At 40.3% G+C, this 17,912-nt stretch overlaps 1 protein-coding gene across 3 annotated transcripts in view; it reads right to left on the bottom strand.

Moving 5' to 3' along the window:
- The window catches only part of Exoc2 (exocyst complex component 2), a 171,886-nt gene that overhangs the window by 31,085 nt on the left and 122,889 nt on the right, over positions 1–17,912 (bottom strand). For all 3 annotated transcript variants that reach the window (XM_021180205.3, XM_085831196.1, XM_085831195.1), the window contains exon 23: positions 10,536–10,677. In XM_021180205.3, coding sequence (XP_021035864.1) covers positions 10,536–10,677 — 142 coding nt within the window. The remainder of the gene's footprint in view (positions 1–10,535; positions 10,678–17,912) is intronic.

Here is a 17,912-nt window from a genome sequence, read left to right as displayed (position 1 = left end):
TGATGCCAAGCGGCATAGCTTACAGCTATCAACTTAAAACGTAACAAATACTTCAGCAGATAAGACATGCAAAAGAAATATGCAAGCCACAGTCCACTTCAAGGTTAATCAATTTCACATTGAAGATGAGTAAGGCCAAAATTAAGCTTTATTGAAAAATGCTTGGCAAACAAAGAAATTATAACCAAATGTCTAAAGCATTGTACAAATGGTTTTATGGCATTGACTATAATATATTAAACTGTTTGTAAAAAGGAGACAAGGTCTGAAAAACAAAGTGAGCTTACATAATGAACCTGTGACTTAGAAAGATGAACAATCAGGCTTTATTCTCCTTCAGAAAACTGAAATCTCTCTCTCTCTCTCTCTCTCTCTCTCTCTCTCTCTCTCTCTCTCTCTCATGTGTGTGGTGTGTGTGTGTATGAGCAGACAGAATATAGGACCATTAAAATGTCCTTAGAAAGCTTCTCAAGTGAAATCAGGAATAGCCCTAGGGCTTATGAAAGTTTTTCCTTCAGAGTTCAGGGCAGGAAAGGATGAAGGACAAGGCATTTCTTCAGGGATGAGATCCACCCAGCTGGCATGTTTTCATCTAAAGCAGTATTAATAACGAGCTGAGCTGCTCACAGTTGGAGTCCAGGAGACTGATCCAGCACACGTTCTAAATCCAGAGAAGAAATAAGTTTTGAAAAGTGCCTAAGCATAGAACATATGATCTGTATAGGCTCAAAGAGTTATGAGAAGGGGTCTGGACAGATGGCACTTAAGAGATCCTTAGTGCTATGTGCATTATAAATGTTCAGATCCTTCTACACGGATGCTATTTTTGCAACACCTATGTCATTTAATCAACAACATTCCCTTCTTTGACATTCACTGAATAAGAGTAGTTGATTCGATCTCATATTCTGTTGAAAGTATCTATTCATCTAAAAGCTAAAGTGTAAACTGGTATTTTAATTGCTGTTTATTATTGCCCTGTACCTTGCTGGAGGAACTTTGTCAGAGTGTTTCTCATAAACCAACCCACTAATTGCTAAAAGAGTCTGTCAGAGAATTCGTACTGTGAATCAGGTTCTAGGTAGGGTGGATACAGCACAGGATAAAACAAGTCCAGGTAGGGTAAAGAGGCAGGGGAACACCAGGAGAGAAGGCCTGAGCCAGGTTCAAGCAGCTGAAAGGGCATTCTTTATCTATCTAGAGGCCTCAGCTGGGGATGGCAGGGTGGTGGGAGGTCCAGTGGAGAGAGCATGATGTTCGAGGAGGACCTCTGGGAAAGAATGCACTTGGACTGGTAATAACTGCACAGCTGGGTGCTAATTACAAGAATAGCTTATATTAAGCAATGAGGCTAAAGAGCCACACATGGTCAGCTCACTAGTGCTGAAACTGTATGTCCCTGAGATAAGGGGACCCCTGTGGAAACTTCTAAACATCTCAGGCTATTACCAAAGTTAGGGTTGCTCTCCACAAACTGATAGTAAAACCCTATTTCTGGTGATAGCGCTTCTATATCTCATTGAACACGGAGAAGTCAAGCTGGTATCTATTACAGCCTTCACTTCACTTCTACAGACCAGTGTTCATGACATTAGAAGGTACTTTGCACACTACCAAAGGAAAAGGGTAAATACCAACCCAGCTACATACACACACACAAAAAAAAAAACCCAAAAATCCCTTTAATCTACAATGATGACTGCCTGTGTGATATGCTGATACAACAGTGGCACAAATGTGGGAGGAACCATCCACTCATTGATTGGATTTAAAGCCCACACCATGAGATGAAATCCATGCCTGACACTGCTCAGGTAGCCAAAAATCTGACACTGGATGGACTATGGACACAGGGAAAATTCAAACAGTACTGTTCTGTTAAAGGAACAAAGCAATAAGATGACATTCTGTCATATCCATAGATCAGTGCCTTGCCTAGCCATCATCAGAAAACCTTCCCTTTGCAGTAGATGGGAATACAGAGACTCACAACTGAACAATGTGCAAAGAGTAAGCAGTTCTGGAACACTCAGTCCTAACCGGGATGTTGTAATCAAACCTCTCCCCTCAGGGCTCAGGGAGCTATGTGCAAGAGGATGGAAAATTGTTGGAACCAGAGGGGATGGGTGATTCCAAGGAAACAGTGTCTTTCAGACACAACAGGACTGATGCACATGAACTCACAGAGACTGTGTGTGTCCCAGTGCTAAGAAGGGAAAATGGACATGGACCCTTATCCAAGAAACTCCCTCCGATTTACATCTGCCTGCAAAGAAAAACTCTTTTTTTTTTTTTTCTCCAAAGGAGTCTCACAGAGAGAGGGTTGGGGCAGGGGAATGGGTATAATGAATCTCCACAGGTGGAAACAGAGGGGTTGACTGCTGAGTTCCATTGTCTAGAAAACCAGGAGGTAATAAGGGGGAAAAAAAAATCTTTCAAAGTTAATTTATAGTTTATAAGTTGTCTTTACAACTGATCTGTTTGAAGTATTAACAGAAGTATTTCACTTGTATAGGAATTAACATTGAAACATTTTTCTAAAATAAATGCTTTGTTAATAGGGTAACACAATTATATTTACTGGCATCAATCGCACCTTTTTTTGTACACCCAGAGATGATATTAGTCACATATTCATTATGCTTGTTGACTTCAATTAATAGTGTCAGTAATTACAAATAATATTAACTCACATAAACATCATTTGGAAAGGTAAATTAATGAGTGCCTGCCTTATAAAGTACCTTGAGTAAGTTAGCCTTTTCTCCCACTTCCTTCAGTGGTACAAGGATACAGGCTTTGTCCTCTCTGAAGGATGCAGGTACACAGTACACTGAAATGACTACACACTGATCCTCAATCCCAACCTTATTCTTTATAAACTACCTGACTGGAGGCATTTCCTTACAGCAGCACAGAGGAACATGAACACATCAGGGAAATCAGAGAGCCACAGATGTTTATTGTAATGATTGTTAGGGAACAATAGCAAGGCTGTCTTTAGAGTTCAAGTTTCTCAAAACAAATGCAAACTCTAATTTTTCCTTGTCTTCATTCTTTTCTTCTAGCAGTTTTTCTTCTCTAGACATTCAAATTGGAACCCGAGCTTCAAATGATTCATGTTACTAGATATAATAGATGATAACCGAACTGGGCTATACCTCTCACAGTTCAGTGAAAATATCCCAAATGTAAAGGGCTGAAGGCACAGTTCACATTGTTCTTGGGTCAGCAAACACAGACATGGAAGAGCTGTGGACTTCCTATGTCACATCAATAGTGCACATATGCTCTGCATGGGACTTATGAATCAATCTAACACACCATCCCAGCAACAGATATCAAATAACTAACAGCTCAGTCATGCTCAGGGCACTATGGGCTGTGTCTGGACCACAAACATCGCAGACTAGAGATTCTCACTCAAGTGTGTTTGCTGAGTGGTAACAGACATTCCACGTCATTGTATCTGTGAACCTCTACATGCTCATCAGAAATCCACGTATCATTACTAATTTAAAGCACCTGAATTAAAAATCTTGTATACGTGACTTGGATAAAAATGGTTAAGTTTAAATTCATTTGTTAAATACTTTAAAGAATGTTAATACATTTAAGTTTATATGCATTGTAGATAGAAAAAATAGCTTTAAAAAAGTACTTAAGAGAAAATTTAAAGAAAGTTTTTTTCTTGAGATTTGCTTCAAAGACCTGAACTTCAATGTGTATTTGACAATGAGAGACATTTTCAATTTTTCTAAAATTCATAAAATGTAAATATTCAAGAAACGCCACATAATCACAAATAATAGAACACCTAGAATCTTCAGAGTCGTCAGTACTGTGATGCAGAACTAGTGAAAATAACCTTAGCAACACGTTTGCCAATAAAAAGCTAACAAGAGGGCTGGTGAGATGACTCAGTGGGTAAGAGCATCCGACTGCTCTTCCAAAGGTCCAGAGTTCAAATCCCAGCAACCACATGGTGGCTCACAACCATCCGCAACGAGATCTGGCGCCCTCTTCTGGAGTGTCTGAAGACAGCTATAGTGTACTTACATATAATAAATAAATAAATCTTTAAAAAACAAACAAACAAACAAACAAAACAACAACAACAAAAAAAAGCCAACAAGATACTATATGCCAGCTGAAGAAACAACTGGATTTAACAAATTTCTTCTTAAATTACGATACTAATAAACTGTATTTTGAAAATTACTACACATAGCAGTGGAAACAAAATTTAATGCTAACTCCTGAAGTTAGCAATTAGTTTTACCTTTGTGGTTTGTACAATTCAGTTTCTAGAGATAATAACTCTAAAAATACTATTAAGGTTGCTGACTGAAATATTTTAGAATTGTTATGTCAATTCTGCCAGATCACTTAACATGAGATCTCAGCTTTTAACAAACTAACACTCACTAAATGACTAGGCAAGATGGAGGTTCAGCTGTAATCAAGTCAAACCTACACCAACAACAGAACTAAATAGGTTAACAAGTGAAATCAGTGCAGGGCTTCTCAGTACATGTGCAATGTGAGAAATGCAGCCTCGACAGAGCCATTTGTTTACAAAAGAGGTTTATATTACAGTTAAGATCAAACTAGGTAAAGAGGTTAGATGCCACACAGCCAGCAGAATCTCAATGCTGGACAGTCTAAAGCTATTATTGTTAAGATAAATCTTACGATTAAATATTTTATACTATATAGCTAACCCACAAATGTCAGGGTTGAAAGAACCTGGAGATAATAGAGAAATCAGACTTTGGTTACCTGAGCTAAAAACATGAAGGTAGAGGATTTGGAACTGTGAAGTCCTGCTGTCTAAACGAATTGAAGAGAATCCTCACCTCCTACCACCATTCCCACACCTCTTCCCCTCTGGCTAATTACATTTTAGTGTTGTCATAGGGTCCCTAACACATGGAAATGGCCAGCTGACACTGCACCTAAGACACTAGGACCTCACAGTGCTTTCTGGGGAGTGTAGGACTTCACAGGTGCTTGTGCCAGTTTCAAGGATGCCCCTAGAGAGGGAAGTGCAGCAAGAAACTGGTTCCCCCCAACAGAGAAGGTTCGCTGTCACTGTCCACATTCACCACCATGAACCTCTGCTGTTTGCCATGAGAAGCAGCAGTGGTCAGAGGGCCCAGGAAAAGCAGGTCCTCCTCTGCAGCCCTGCAAATTGCTACTATCCCACAGGGACAACGGCTCTCTCCATGAAGAAAGACATGAAGGCAACAACAGAGACTGAAGCTCAGTTGCACCATGAGCCACATAACAAAGAGTCCACACAAAAGCAGACACACGAAGCAACACCACAGGACGAAGGCCGAGATATGAGTCTCCAAAACTAAAATAGCTAAAAATATTCACTGGATAAAAAGGCAAGCCTTCTCACGAAATGATGCTGGATGGCTATATTCAGAAGACTAAGACTAGATTCCTACTGTTCATTCATTGTATATGAATCAATTCACAATAGATTAAAAGGAAAACCTTCCACGTAAAACTCGAAAACTCTGAACATATTAGAGGAATTTACAGGAAAAACACTTCAAAATATTAACAGCAGTACTTCTATGATAGGACGTTAATAGCTTAGGGAATAAGAGGAATAAGTGCCAAGAGGGATTCCATCAAGTGTGGGAGCTTCTGAATAGCAAAGGAAAACAATCAGGACAGTGAAGAGATAGCCTGCAGAATGGGAGACACGGGGATGGGGAGACCCAGCTCTTTACCTGTACACAATATTCACACACACACACACACACACACACACACACACACACACACCCGCCATTGCCCTTCATTACTCAGTTAATAGATGGGAAACAAATAGGAGTTCTTAAAGGAAGCACAAATATCAGCAAATATATGAACGCATATTCAAGATGCTAAGCTATTAGAGAAATGTAAATAAATACTACATTAAAATTTCATTTCACCCCAGCCACAATGATCATCCAGAAAATGACATCAAAAAATGTTAGAGAGGATTGGGAAGGGAGTTAAATTAGCTCAGTAATATAGAAATCAGGGTGAAGGCACTGTTGTGTGATTCCTGGGTGCACATGTGAAGAAATCTAATGCTACTCCCCATAGATGCCTGTAGAGCCACATTTACTGTGGAATTATCTTTGTACTACTCAAGTTACAGAACCAGCCTGGGGAACTGTGGGCGAGAGATAAAGAAGGTATATTATTGTTGAAGATGCTTTCTTGATTCCAGTGTGTATTTCTGGCTTCTTTATCAAAAATCAGGTGTCCACAGGTGAATGATTTTATATCTTGGTCTTCAATTTGATTCTATTGATAATGTGCCTGTTTTTGTGCTACTAACATGGTTTTTGCTAGTATAGTTCTGTAGTACTACTTGAGGTCAAGGATGGTGATACCGCTAGAAGTTATATTAGTCTACAGTATTGGTTAAGCTATCCTGGGTTTTTTGTTTTTCAATATGAAGTTGAGTATTGTCCTTTCAAGGTCTGTAAAGGATTGTGATGGGATTTTGATGGAGATTGAATTGAATCTGTAGTTTGTGTTTGGTAAAATGACACTTTTCATTATGTTAATCCCACTGATCCATGCACATGGGAGATGTTTCCATCTTTTGACATCTTCCTCAATTTCTGTCTTCAGAGACTCTAGGTTTTTGATGTACAAGTCTTTCTTGGTTAGAGTTAGCTTAAGATATTTTATATGATCTGTGGCTACTGTGAAAGGGGTTGTTTCCCTGACTTCTTCCTTAGTCTGTTTGTCATTTGTAAATAGAAGTGACTCTAATTTTCTTTTCTTTTCTCTTTTTTCTTTTCTTTCTCTTTCTTTCTTTCCTTTCTATCTTTCTTTCTTCCTTCCTTTCTTTCTTCCTTTCTGTCTGTCTGTCTGTCTGTCTCTATCTCTCTCTCTCTGTCTCTCTCTCTTTCTTTCCTTCCTTTTTTTTTTTAAGTTAATCTTGTAACTAGTCACTTTGCTGAAAGGAACTCCCTGGTGGAATTTCTAGTGTCATTTATGTATGCTATATCATCTGGAAATAATGATACCTTGACTTCTTTCTTTCCAATCTGCATTCCCTCGATCTCCTTCAGTTAGTTGTCTTATTGCTCTACTAAAAACTTTGAGTATATTGAATAGATATGGAAAAGGTGGACATCCTTGTTTTGTTCCTGATTTTCATGAAGTTGCTTTGAGTTTCTCTTGATTTAATTTGATGTTGGCTATTGGTTTGCTATAGACTGCCTTTATTATGTTTAGATATGTCCCTTTTATCTCTAATCTCTCCAGGACTTCTATCATGAAGGGGTAGGTAGTCTTTTCTGCATATAATGAGATGATCATGTGTGGTTTTTTTTTTTCCTTTCAGCTTGTTTATATGGTGGATTAGTGATTTTTGTATACTGAGCCATCCAGAGCTGCATCTCTGGAATGAAGCCTCCTTGACCATGGTGGATGATCTTTTTCATGTCTTTTAGTTAGTTTCAATAAAGATTTGTTTATCTTGATTTCCTCAAAGAACCAACTCTTTGTTAATTCTTTGTATTGTTTTATTTGTTTATAGTTTATTGACTTCAGCCTCAGTTGATTATTTCTTGCCAACTACTCCTCTTGGGTGTGCCTATTTCTTTTTGTTCTAGAGCATTCAGGTGTGTGATTAAGTTGCTAGTATGAGATCTGTTCAATTTTTTCTATGCAGGCACTTAGTGCTATGAACTTTCCTTTCAGGATGACTTTTCTTCCATGGAATACCATAAGCCTAGGGATGTTGTGTATTCATTTTCACTGAATTCTACAAGGCCATTAATTTCTTTATTTCTGTCTTGAACCATTTTTCATTCAGCAGAAAGTTGCTCAGTTTCCATGAATTTGTAAGCTTTGTATTGTTTCTGTTATCGATATCAAGTGTTAGTCTGTGATGGTCTGATAAAATACAGGGGTTATTTCAATTATCTGTTGAGACTTGCTTCGTGTCTGAGTATGTGGTCAGTTTTAGAGAAAGTTCTATGAGGCACTCAGAAGAAGGTATATTCTTTTGTGTTTGGGTAAAATGTTCTATAAATATCTGTTGACTATATTTTTATCACTGCCATAAACTCATGTCCAAGTGGATCAATGGCCTCACATAAAACCAGATACACTGAACCTGATAGAATAAAAAGTGAGGAATAGCCTTGAATGAACTGGCACAGGACACATATTGGAGTACATTGTATGAAGGTGTGTCTTTGTATTGTCAATTGTTGATTGCTGTACTGGCAGAGAGCCAAACTTACAGGAAGAGAGAGGGTCTCTGAGAGAAGAGGGCAGGTTCAGAAGATTTGCAGTGGGATATGGTGGGGAAGTGGACCACTGTGAACAGGTACAGAGAAATAAAACTCTGGCCACATGGAGGGTTGTAGGCTAGTTATAGTTATGTTAAGTTTAGATAGCTGGCTGGGACATTGCCCTAGCTAAAAAGCCTAAGCATTAATATATTAAAAAGACTTGGTGTCATTATTTAAATAGCTGGTGGTCCATGAAAATCCTACTATAGAGACAACTTTCTGAAACAGAACACTGATAGCACAGGCACTAAGATCAGCAATTAATAAATGGGACTTCCTGAAACTGGAAAAGCTCTGTAAGGCAAAGGACACCATCCATCATTTTGTAGGCTGCCCAGACAAAGTGGCAGCCTACAAAACGAAAAAAAAAAATGTTTACCATCTCCACATCTGATAGAAGTCTAATATCTGAACTATATAAAAAACTCAAGAGACTAGATACCCCAAATCCAAATAATCCAATTAAAATATGGGATACAGATCTACACAGATCTCAACAGAAGAATCTCAAATGGCTGAGAAACACTTAGAGAAATGTTTCCTTAGCCACCAGGAAAAAGCAAATCAAAACGACTGAGATTCCATCTTACTCCCCTCAAAATGGCTAAAATGAAAAGCAAGTGATAGCTCATGCTGGCAAGGATGTGGAGCAATGAGAAGACTCCTCCATTGCTTGTGGAAGGGCACACTTATATAGACATTATGGAAATCAATATAGCATCTCCTCAGAAAATTGGGAATCCATCTACCTCAGGACCCAGTTATAGCACTCCTGGGCATATACACAAAGGACACTCCATCCTACTACAATGACACCTGCTCAACTATGTTCACAGAAGCTTGATTTGTCATAGCCAGAAACTGGAAACAATCTAGACGTCCCTCAACAGAAAAATGGATAAAGAAAATGTGGTACATTTACATAAGAGAATATTGCTCAGCTGTTAAAAAATGACATCATGAAATTTGCAGACAAATGAATGAACTAGAAAAAATACATCCTTAATGAGGTAACCCAGACCCAGAAAGACAAACACAGTATATACTCACTTGTAAGTTGATATTCACTGTAAAGAAAAGGATAAGCATGCTACAATCCACAGACACAGAAAGGCTAAGCAACAAGGAAGGCTTAAGTGGTTCTACAAGGATCTCCCTGGGAAGAGGAAATAGAACAGATTTTGTGGGTAGACTGGGGGTGGGAGGATGAGGGGAGAGAATACTAGGAGATGACAGGAATGGGGGTATTTCAGGGGTGAGGTAGAAATCTGGAATGGAAACTCCATGAAATCTATGAGGGTGACCCTAGCAAAGACTCCTAGCAATAGGGGACAAGGTACCTTGAACTGACTATCTTCTTTAACCAGCTTAGGTCTCAAGTAGAGGGATTGGGACACCAACCCAGCCACAAATCCTTCAACCTACAGTTGGTCCTGTCTGCAGGATGTATTGGGACTGGAACCTAGCATATTTGTCATTAGAGAGATTTTATCTAGCAACTGATGGGTGCAGATGCAGAGTCCATAGCCAAACATTAGGTGGAGCTCAGAGAGACCTTACGAGGAGAGGGAGGAAGGATTCTAGGAGCCAGAGGGGTCAAGGACACTACAAGAACATGGCCCACAGAATCAACTGACCAGAATTCATGAGGGGTGGGTGTCAGGGAACTCAGGGAGCCTGTATGGGTCTGAGCTAGGCCCTCTGTATACATGTTCTGGCTGTGTAGTTTGGTGCTCTTGTGGGACTCCCAGCTGTGGGGTTGGGAGCTGTCTCTTACTCTTCGGCCTGCTTTTGGGCCCCCTTTCTTCCTACTGGGTCGCCTTGTCTGGCCTCGGCGTGAGGGCCTGAGCCTGGCCTCCTGTAGCCGTCATGCTGAGTTTGGTTGATGTTTTTCTGACAGGAGGCACAGGAAGGATGGGTCAGACGGAAAGGTGAGGTGTGCCAGAGGGAAGACTGGAGGTAGGAGGAGGAGAAACTGCAATTGCGATGTAATATATGAGAAAAGAATAAATTTCTAAACAGAAAAAAAATAGTTTAAAAAATGATTTAAAGCAATAAGTAAAAATAACAGAAGTAAAAATAAGGTCATACCTTTGGTAAGAAAAGAATGAATATAAAGAAAAATAGTTTAAGTACATCTTGTTTCACAGAAACCTATCTATACCCGTCACCATTTGCAGCAGCAGAAAACGCTCCTAGACTTACCTGCCGGAGGCAGGCAGTCTTTCCAATCAAAGTAGCCTGCGTAGATCCCAGGTTCCAAGGATCCAACAATGGGATCTGCTTTTAGCTCAATGTAATTTTCAAAGAGTCGTTGATCCAGTTCTTTCAGTGATGCCATGCTAACCTACAACACAAAACATGGGGTTAAAAAATGCCAAGTTAAGAGTGGAGAAGAAAAAAATAATGCATGTATGTACCTATTACATTTTAAAAAGATTTTTTTCTACATAGTTCAGGTTTCTATCTTATCTATGTCACTAATAGAGAACTATTCGTATGGCTTACACAGTAAGAAATAAGTCCCATCTATGGACTATAGGTTGTCTTTCAAAATCCTTTAAACTCTTTTTCTGTAGAAAGACCAAACTGGCAGTATAAATATTTAATAGTTGATGACAAACAAAAGGACACCAACTGTAGTGTTCCACATCAGTAATGTCATCCAACGGCACTCTGTTCTAACAACCTGCCTGTGGCTACTCTACTCTGGCATCTTCCAATCACATGTCTGTATGACTGAGATGTGTCTCAGTGCTGAGCAGTCTGAGTTTGTCCTACAGTCACTCCATGGAGAAAACAGCTTTTGTTCTTTCATGGTTCAAACAATACATCAAAGATGTTACTAGAGAGTCCTGCCGTGAGTACTACAGGCCCAAATCTAGGCACAGTTCAGCACAGGCCAACTGTGGCTCCTACTGGCAGTATTGACAAAACAGACAGAGGTTGGTATCAGCCTTATAGGAGGGGCCTTGGTCTTGGTGGTACTCAAGTGACTGCCTTTTGACACCATCAGTGTGCTGGCTCAGGGTATGTGTAGTGGAACATGGCCAGTCTTTTTTCACATCATTTACTTAGGGGCCCAGGCTTCTTGAACATCAGAGCTGAACTTCAAGAAGCTGACAGGAGAGTGGAATGCACATCTAAGGCATGTGCCTGCTGGGAACCAAAGCACACACCAGGCAATGGTGGGAGCAACAGCAGGAACAGAAGTCAGTGAGAACTCTTCAGAAGGGAGTGACAGTAGATCACAGGACAGGATTTTATGATGGCAGGATATAGAATTGAAAGGCAGGCCGTCTTTCAAAGCACAAAGAAACACGACAGAAATCTAAAGCTGAAGTTAGAAACAGGGAAGATAGACTAGCTCCAGGAGGCCTTATAACACAAACCTATAGAAATTGAAGTGGACATACATGAACAATGAGAGAAGCCAACATGCAAACAAAAGAAGAAATTGTACTGGATCAGAACCAGAGTTTGAGGTGTGGTGGATAGCTAAGTTCCCAGTTAGAGGACAATGTGCACATCCAGGTGCAGACTATAAGAGTTCCCAGTTTCTAATTGAATTAGGGGGTGGGCTTCACTTTCCCAGAAGAAAGTCATAAAACCTACAGAGAATAAAGGATCAGTTTGAGTTCTGAAATGTCACCTCAAAACCTGACACCACTGCAATGGTATCTACAGGAACCCAACCTCAGAGCCATATCGACTCCTTACCTAAGTCCAGACAACATACATATGCTTATGAAGAGATTCAAAGAATGAATTGCCTGTATTTGTGATCAAGGGCACTAACTTAAGTCAAATCAGAATGAGGAAGATGAACAGGTGAGGGAAATAGTGGAAGAAAATGAAATCCAAGTTCCTTCCCATTCTACATCATGCCTAGTGCTTACAAAATACACCTAACAGACTGGAACCACCCTAAAAATATGAAATATAATTTCCAAGTAAATATTCTTTTCAAAAGGTTTTTGCTTTATTTTTTTTTTTTTTTGCCCGTATGTATGTATGTATGTATGTATGTATGTATGTGTACCACTTGTATGGAGGGCCTGTGGAGGCCAGAAGAGGACATCAGATCTTCTGGAACTAGTGGTACAGAGATGGTTGTGAGCTGCCTTACAGGTTCTGGGAACCAAACCAATGTTCTCTGTAATAACAGCGATTGTTCTTAACTGCTCTGCAGCTCCAAAAACTCTTTTAAGTATTCTTAAAATAGGATAGGAATACAGTTCAGTGGTAGAGCATACAAGAGAGCTTCCCTTAGTAACCCCTGCCCTACCCCACAAAAAAACTTCTTAAGCAAAAAGAGGCTAACAATGAAAATGCAGGTATCTAAACTTTTGTGGAGATAAGGCAGTGAGTAAAGAAACACTGAGCTTCAGATGTTTAAAAAGAGAAGTTTAAAAGAAGACTTAGAATTAATGTTTTAAACTCCTTCAAGTAACTAACACAACAGAAAATTAATGTGGAAGGGAACAAAGTCAGTTTTTTAAAAGATATTAAAGAAAATCACTAATGCCAAATGAGTATTTTAAAGTATGCAAGTTCCTTGAAAAATAAAATGTGGGCTGTAGCTCAGTGGAAGAACACTTGCCTAGTATGAGGCAGGTCTCCTGGGTTGAATACCTGGTAGTGATTGCGAAGGCCAATCTGGAAATGAAGATGGGGTTGGGAGGCAGCTTAGCTGGTAAAGAACTGCCATGCACCCACTTAAAAAGCCACCCATGACCAAGAGCCAGACCATAAAAAGACAGCTGTGGTGACACACACTTGTAATCCCAGTCCGGGGAGGTAGACACAGGCAGACTCCTGGACACTGCTGGTATGAGACTTTGTCTCAAAACTCCAAGTGGACAGCTCACAGAGAATGACATATAAGTGGACCCTGGTTTCTACATGTACACCTGCACACCCACAAATGTAACTGTACACATATGAACACACATGCACACATTTCTGCACACTTACCCCCTAAAAATAATTATAAAAGACTAACAATGACAGAAAGGAAAGGGAAGAAAATTGTCATAGGAGGCAGATGGAAGGAAGAAACTGGTGAGAGAAGCGACAGGAGAGGCATGGGGGTTTTCAAGATCAGGTGTGGGGAGAGACAGGTGAGAGGGTCAGAAGAATGAATGGAAATTGTCTCAGCTGGTACTGGTGGTGATGGTGGGGACATCTCTAGGATGTGCCAGAGACCTGGGATGGGAGAGGCTCTAGAGAGTTTATGGGGGAATATGGAACCTCAAGTGGTCACCTCCTGTAGCCAGGCAGGACCCCCAGTAGAGGGATAAGGACACCAATCCACCCATAGAACTTTTGACCCCAAATTTGTTCTGTCTCTAAGAAATGCAGTGACAAAGACAGAGCAGAGCCTGAGGGAATAGCTAACCAATAACTAGCCCAACTTGAGAGACCCATTCCATGGGCAAGCACCAATCCCTGACACTATTAATGATAGTCTACTATGATTGCAGATAGGAACATAGCATAACTGTCCTCTGAGAGGCTCCACCCAGCAGTTGACCAAAACAGACTCAAAGAAACACAACTAAACATTGGATGAAGTTTGGGGAGTCTTATGGAAGAGTTGGGGGAAGGACTGCAGGCCGAGAAGGGGATAGAAACTCCACAGGAAGACCAACATAGTCAACTAACCTGGACCCTCGAGGCTCTCAAAGATTGAACCACCAACCAAAGAGTATACATGGGCTGGATCTACGTCCCACACATATGTAGCAGATATGCAGCTTGGTCTTCATGTAGGTCCCCCAACAACTAGCACAGGGGCTGTCCCTAAAGGTGTTGCCTGCCTATGGATCCCATTTGCCTAACTGGGCTGTTGTGCCTGGCCTCAGTTGGAGAGTATACACCAGTTTGAAACTTCAACCTTAAAAGTAATTTGTTGCACAAAAATAATTTAATAAAGAGACCCAAGCACCTGTCTCAGTGTGGCCAGAAGAAAGGCACCCAAGCAAGCATCCACCATGGGTGCCACTACAAAGAGTGAATATGTGATAGTGAGATGAGAAAGATGGAGAGATTCGAGAGAAAGTGAAGCTGAGGGAGAGGTTCCTACACTGTGGAGAAAAGTGGGACTAACAAAGGGGTGACTATGAAGAACCTGTGCAACCATTTGAGCCTAGGCCCTTCACCTGGACAGCATGGGAGAGCTAGCTCTGGAAGTATGGGTTTGGGAGAGCTAGCCCTGTCTCTCACTGGCTGTAGCAGTCAGGGTTAGGGTTTAGCCTGTGACAGGTGGGAGAGCTGGCCCTGGGGTTATGAGAACAGGAGAGCTGGGGCTGGCCCTCACCAGCTGTAGCACTTGGGAGAGCAGGATCTATACCTCACTGGGCAGGAGTGTGGAACTGGCCCTGTGGCATGTGGGAGGACTGGCCCTGTCCCATGCCAGTTGTGGGATTGGGTGAGCTAGCCAGGACAGCAGTGAAGAGCTCTCCCTGGTGGTGTGGGTGCAGAAGAGCTGGTGTGCAAACCAACTTAGCTACCACTCAAGCCTAGATCTAGGGCTTTTAGTTAGCCCACTCCAAGATCTACCCCATTTATGAACTGCTGGAGCTGATAAAGGAGCTGGTCTGGCAGATCCAAACCTCCAAGATCTCCATGACACAGGGCAACAACAGGATATCAGGGGAGAGTCCTGGTGAGGATCCAGGATTGATAGTGTAGCAGAAGCCAGCGGCCTCAAACCAGACCGATGACTGATGACAACAAACATTTGCAAGGTAAAATGTGGAGACAAAAGGGTGTACCATATGACTCACACTGTGACATACTACAGTTTCCATGACAAGATGTTTTGTTGTTGTTTTAGTGTGGTTTGGTTTGGTTTTCTTTGGGGGGTGGTTGCAAGGGTGGAGGGCAGATATAAAGGGGTGGGAAATGAGTGGGATCAGGGTGCATGATATGAAATTCACAAAGAATCAATAAAACACTAAAAATACCTTCTTAGCAAAATTTAACTAATGTAGTCTGATGAAGAAATGAGGAAGACGAAACAAGCAGAGCCACAGATAACACAGCAGGAAGGAAACACGGCTGCAGTCATTCATAAACTCATCAGTAAATTCAAATGCCTCAAGGTCTAAGAAGTATACTCAGGTAAGCTAAAAAGAATGAACTATATTCCATCTAATACCTATGGTTCAAGTCATACGAAATACTTTAAATTGGTTGCTAGATATAAAGGATTTGCCTGCATCTGTGATGAAAAGAAACTGTCCCTTACTCTGCTGAGTGGAGTTTCTCGTTAGGAGCTTAAATAGAAGTTCAGTAATGCATTTAATACTTGATCAATGTCTGCATTCTCCAGTCAGGAAGAATCTTTAATTCTACAAATAGTAACTCAGTTGTATAGCTTTGCTTCCTTAACATTGATCGCATCTAACATAGGCACGCCCCCCCCCCCCCAAGTCCCCGGAATTACATCTTTATAGCTGCCACAATAAAAGAACATGTTAAGACTTATCCTCCACACAGATCTGATATTCTCAACAAATGTTCCTGAGGAGTTCGATCTGTGTTGTATTTGGTCTCCATCCTCAGAACAAACCTCTGTATCTCCCTTGGTCTCTACATGCTTCCTAGCTATTTCTTCTACAACACAGGCAATAAAAATGTAAAAGCAGTCATTTTCCATGCAAATTAAAGTATACAAATGGATATTATACAATTAAAAATTATGCTGGGATGAAGATTTTCAACTCAAAGGACCAGCAAATATCTTCAACAAAATTATAGAAGAAAACTTCCCAAACCTAAAGAAAGAGATGCCCATGAACATACAAGAAGCTTACAGAACTCCAAATAGAATGGACCAGAAAAGAAATTCCTTCCGACACATAATAATCAGAACAACAAATGCACTAAATAAAGATAGAATACTAAAAGCAGTAAGGGAAAAAGGTCAAGTAACATATAAAGGCAAGCCTATCAGAATTATACCGGATTTTTTACCAGAGACTATGAAAGCCAGAAGGGCCTGGACAGATGTTATACAGAAACTACGAGAACACAATTTCCAGCCCAGGCTACTATACCCAGCCAAACTCTCAATTACCATAGATGGAGAAACCAAAGTATTCCACTACAAAATCAAATTCACACATTATCTTTCCACGAATCCAGCCCTTCAAAGGATAATAACAGAAAAAAACCAATACAAGGACGGAAACCACATCCTAGAAAAAGCAAGAAGGTAATCCCTCAACAAACCTAAAAGAAGACAGCCACAAGAACAGAACACCAACTCTAACAACAAAAATAAAAGGAAGCAACAATTACTTCTCCCTAATATCTCTTAATATCAATGGACTCAATTAACCAATAAAAAGACATAGACTAACAGGCTGGCTACAGAAACAGGACCCAACATTTTGCTGCTTACAGGAAACTCATCTCAGAGAAAAAGATAGACACTACCTCAGAATGAAAGGATGGAAAACAATTTTCCAAGCAAATGGTAGGAAGAAACAAGCTGGAGTAGCCATTCTAATATCTGATAAGATTGACTTCCAACCCAAAGTCATCAAAAAAGACAAGGAAGGGCACTTCATTCTCATCAAAGGTAAAATCCTCCAAGAGGAACTATCAATTCTGAATATCTATGCTCCAAATACAAGGGCAGCCACATTCATTAAAGATACTTTAGTAAAGCTCAAAGCACACATTGCACCTCACACAATAATAGTGGGAGACTTCAACACACCACTTTCACCAATGGACAGATCATGGAAGCAGAAACTAAACAGGGACACAGTGAAACTAACAGAGGTTATGAAACAAATGGATCTGACAGATATCTACAGAACATTTTATCCTAAAACAAAAGGATATACCTTCTTCTCAGCACCTCACGGTACCTTCTCCAAAATTGACCACATAATTGGTCACAAAACAAGCCTCAACATATACAAAAATATTGAAATTGTCCCATGCATCCTATCAGATCACTATGAACTAAGACTGATCTTCAATAACAAAATAAATAATAGAAAGCCAACACACACGTGGAAACTAAACAACGCTCTTCTCAATGATACCTTGGTCAAGGAAGGAATAAAGAAAGAAATTAAGGACTTTCTGGAGTTTAATGAAAATGAAGCCACAACATACCCAAACTTATGGGATACATTGAAAGCATTTCTAAGAGGAAAACTCATAGCTCTGAGTGCCTCCAAAAAGAAACTAGAGAGAGCACACATTAGCAGCTTGACAACACACCTAAAAGCTCTAGAACGAAAGGAAGCAAATTCACCCAAGAGGAGTAGACGGCAAGAAATAATCAAACTCAGGGGTGAAATCAACCAAGTGGAAACAAGAAGAACAATTCAAACAATCAACCAATCAAGGAGCTGGTTCTTTGAGAAAATCAACAAGATAGATAAACCCTTAGCCAGACTCACTAGAGGGCATAGGGAAAGTATTCTAATTAACAAAATCAGAAATGAAAAGGGAGACATAACAACAGACCCTGAAGAAATCCAAAACACCATCAGATCCTTCTACAAAAAGCTATACTCAACAAAACTGGAGAACCTGGATGAAATGGACAAG

This window comes from Mus caroli, unplaced genomic scaffold (assembly GCF_978045245.1).
Source record: "Mus caroli unplaced genomic scaffold, Mus_caroli_1 scaffold_15, whole genome shotgun sequence".
NCBI classification, from domain to species: domain Eukaryota; kingdom Metazoa; phylum Chordata; class Mammalia; order Rodentia; family Muridae; genus Mus; species Mus caroli.
The sequence above is the reverse complement of the archived record's forward strand: the minus strand, read 5'-3'. Positions and strand labels throughout refer to the sequence as shown.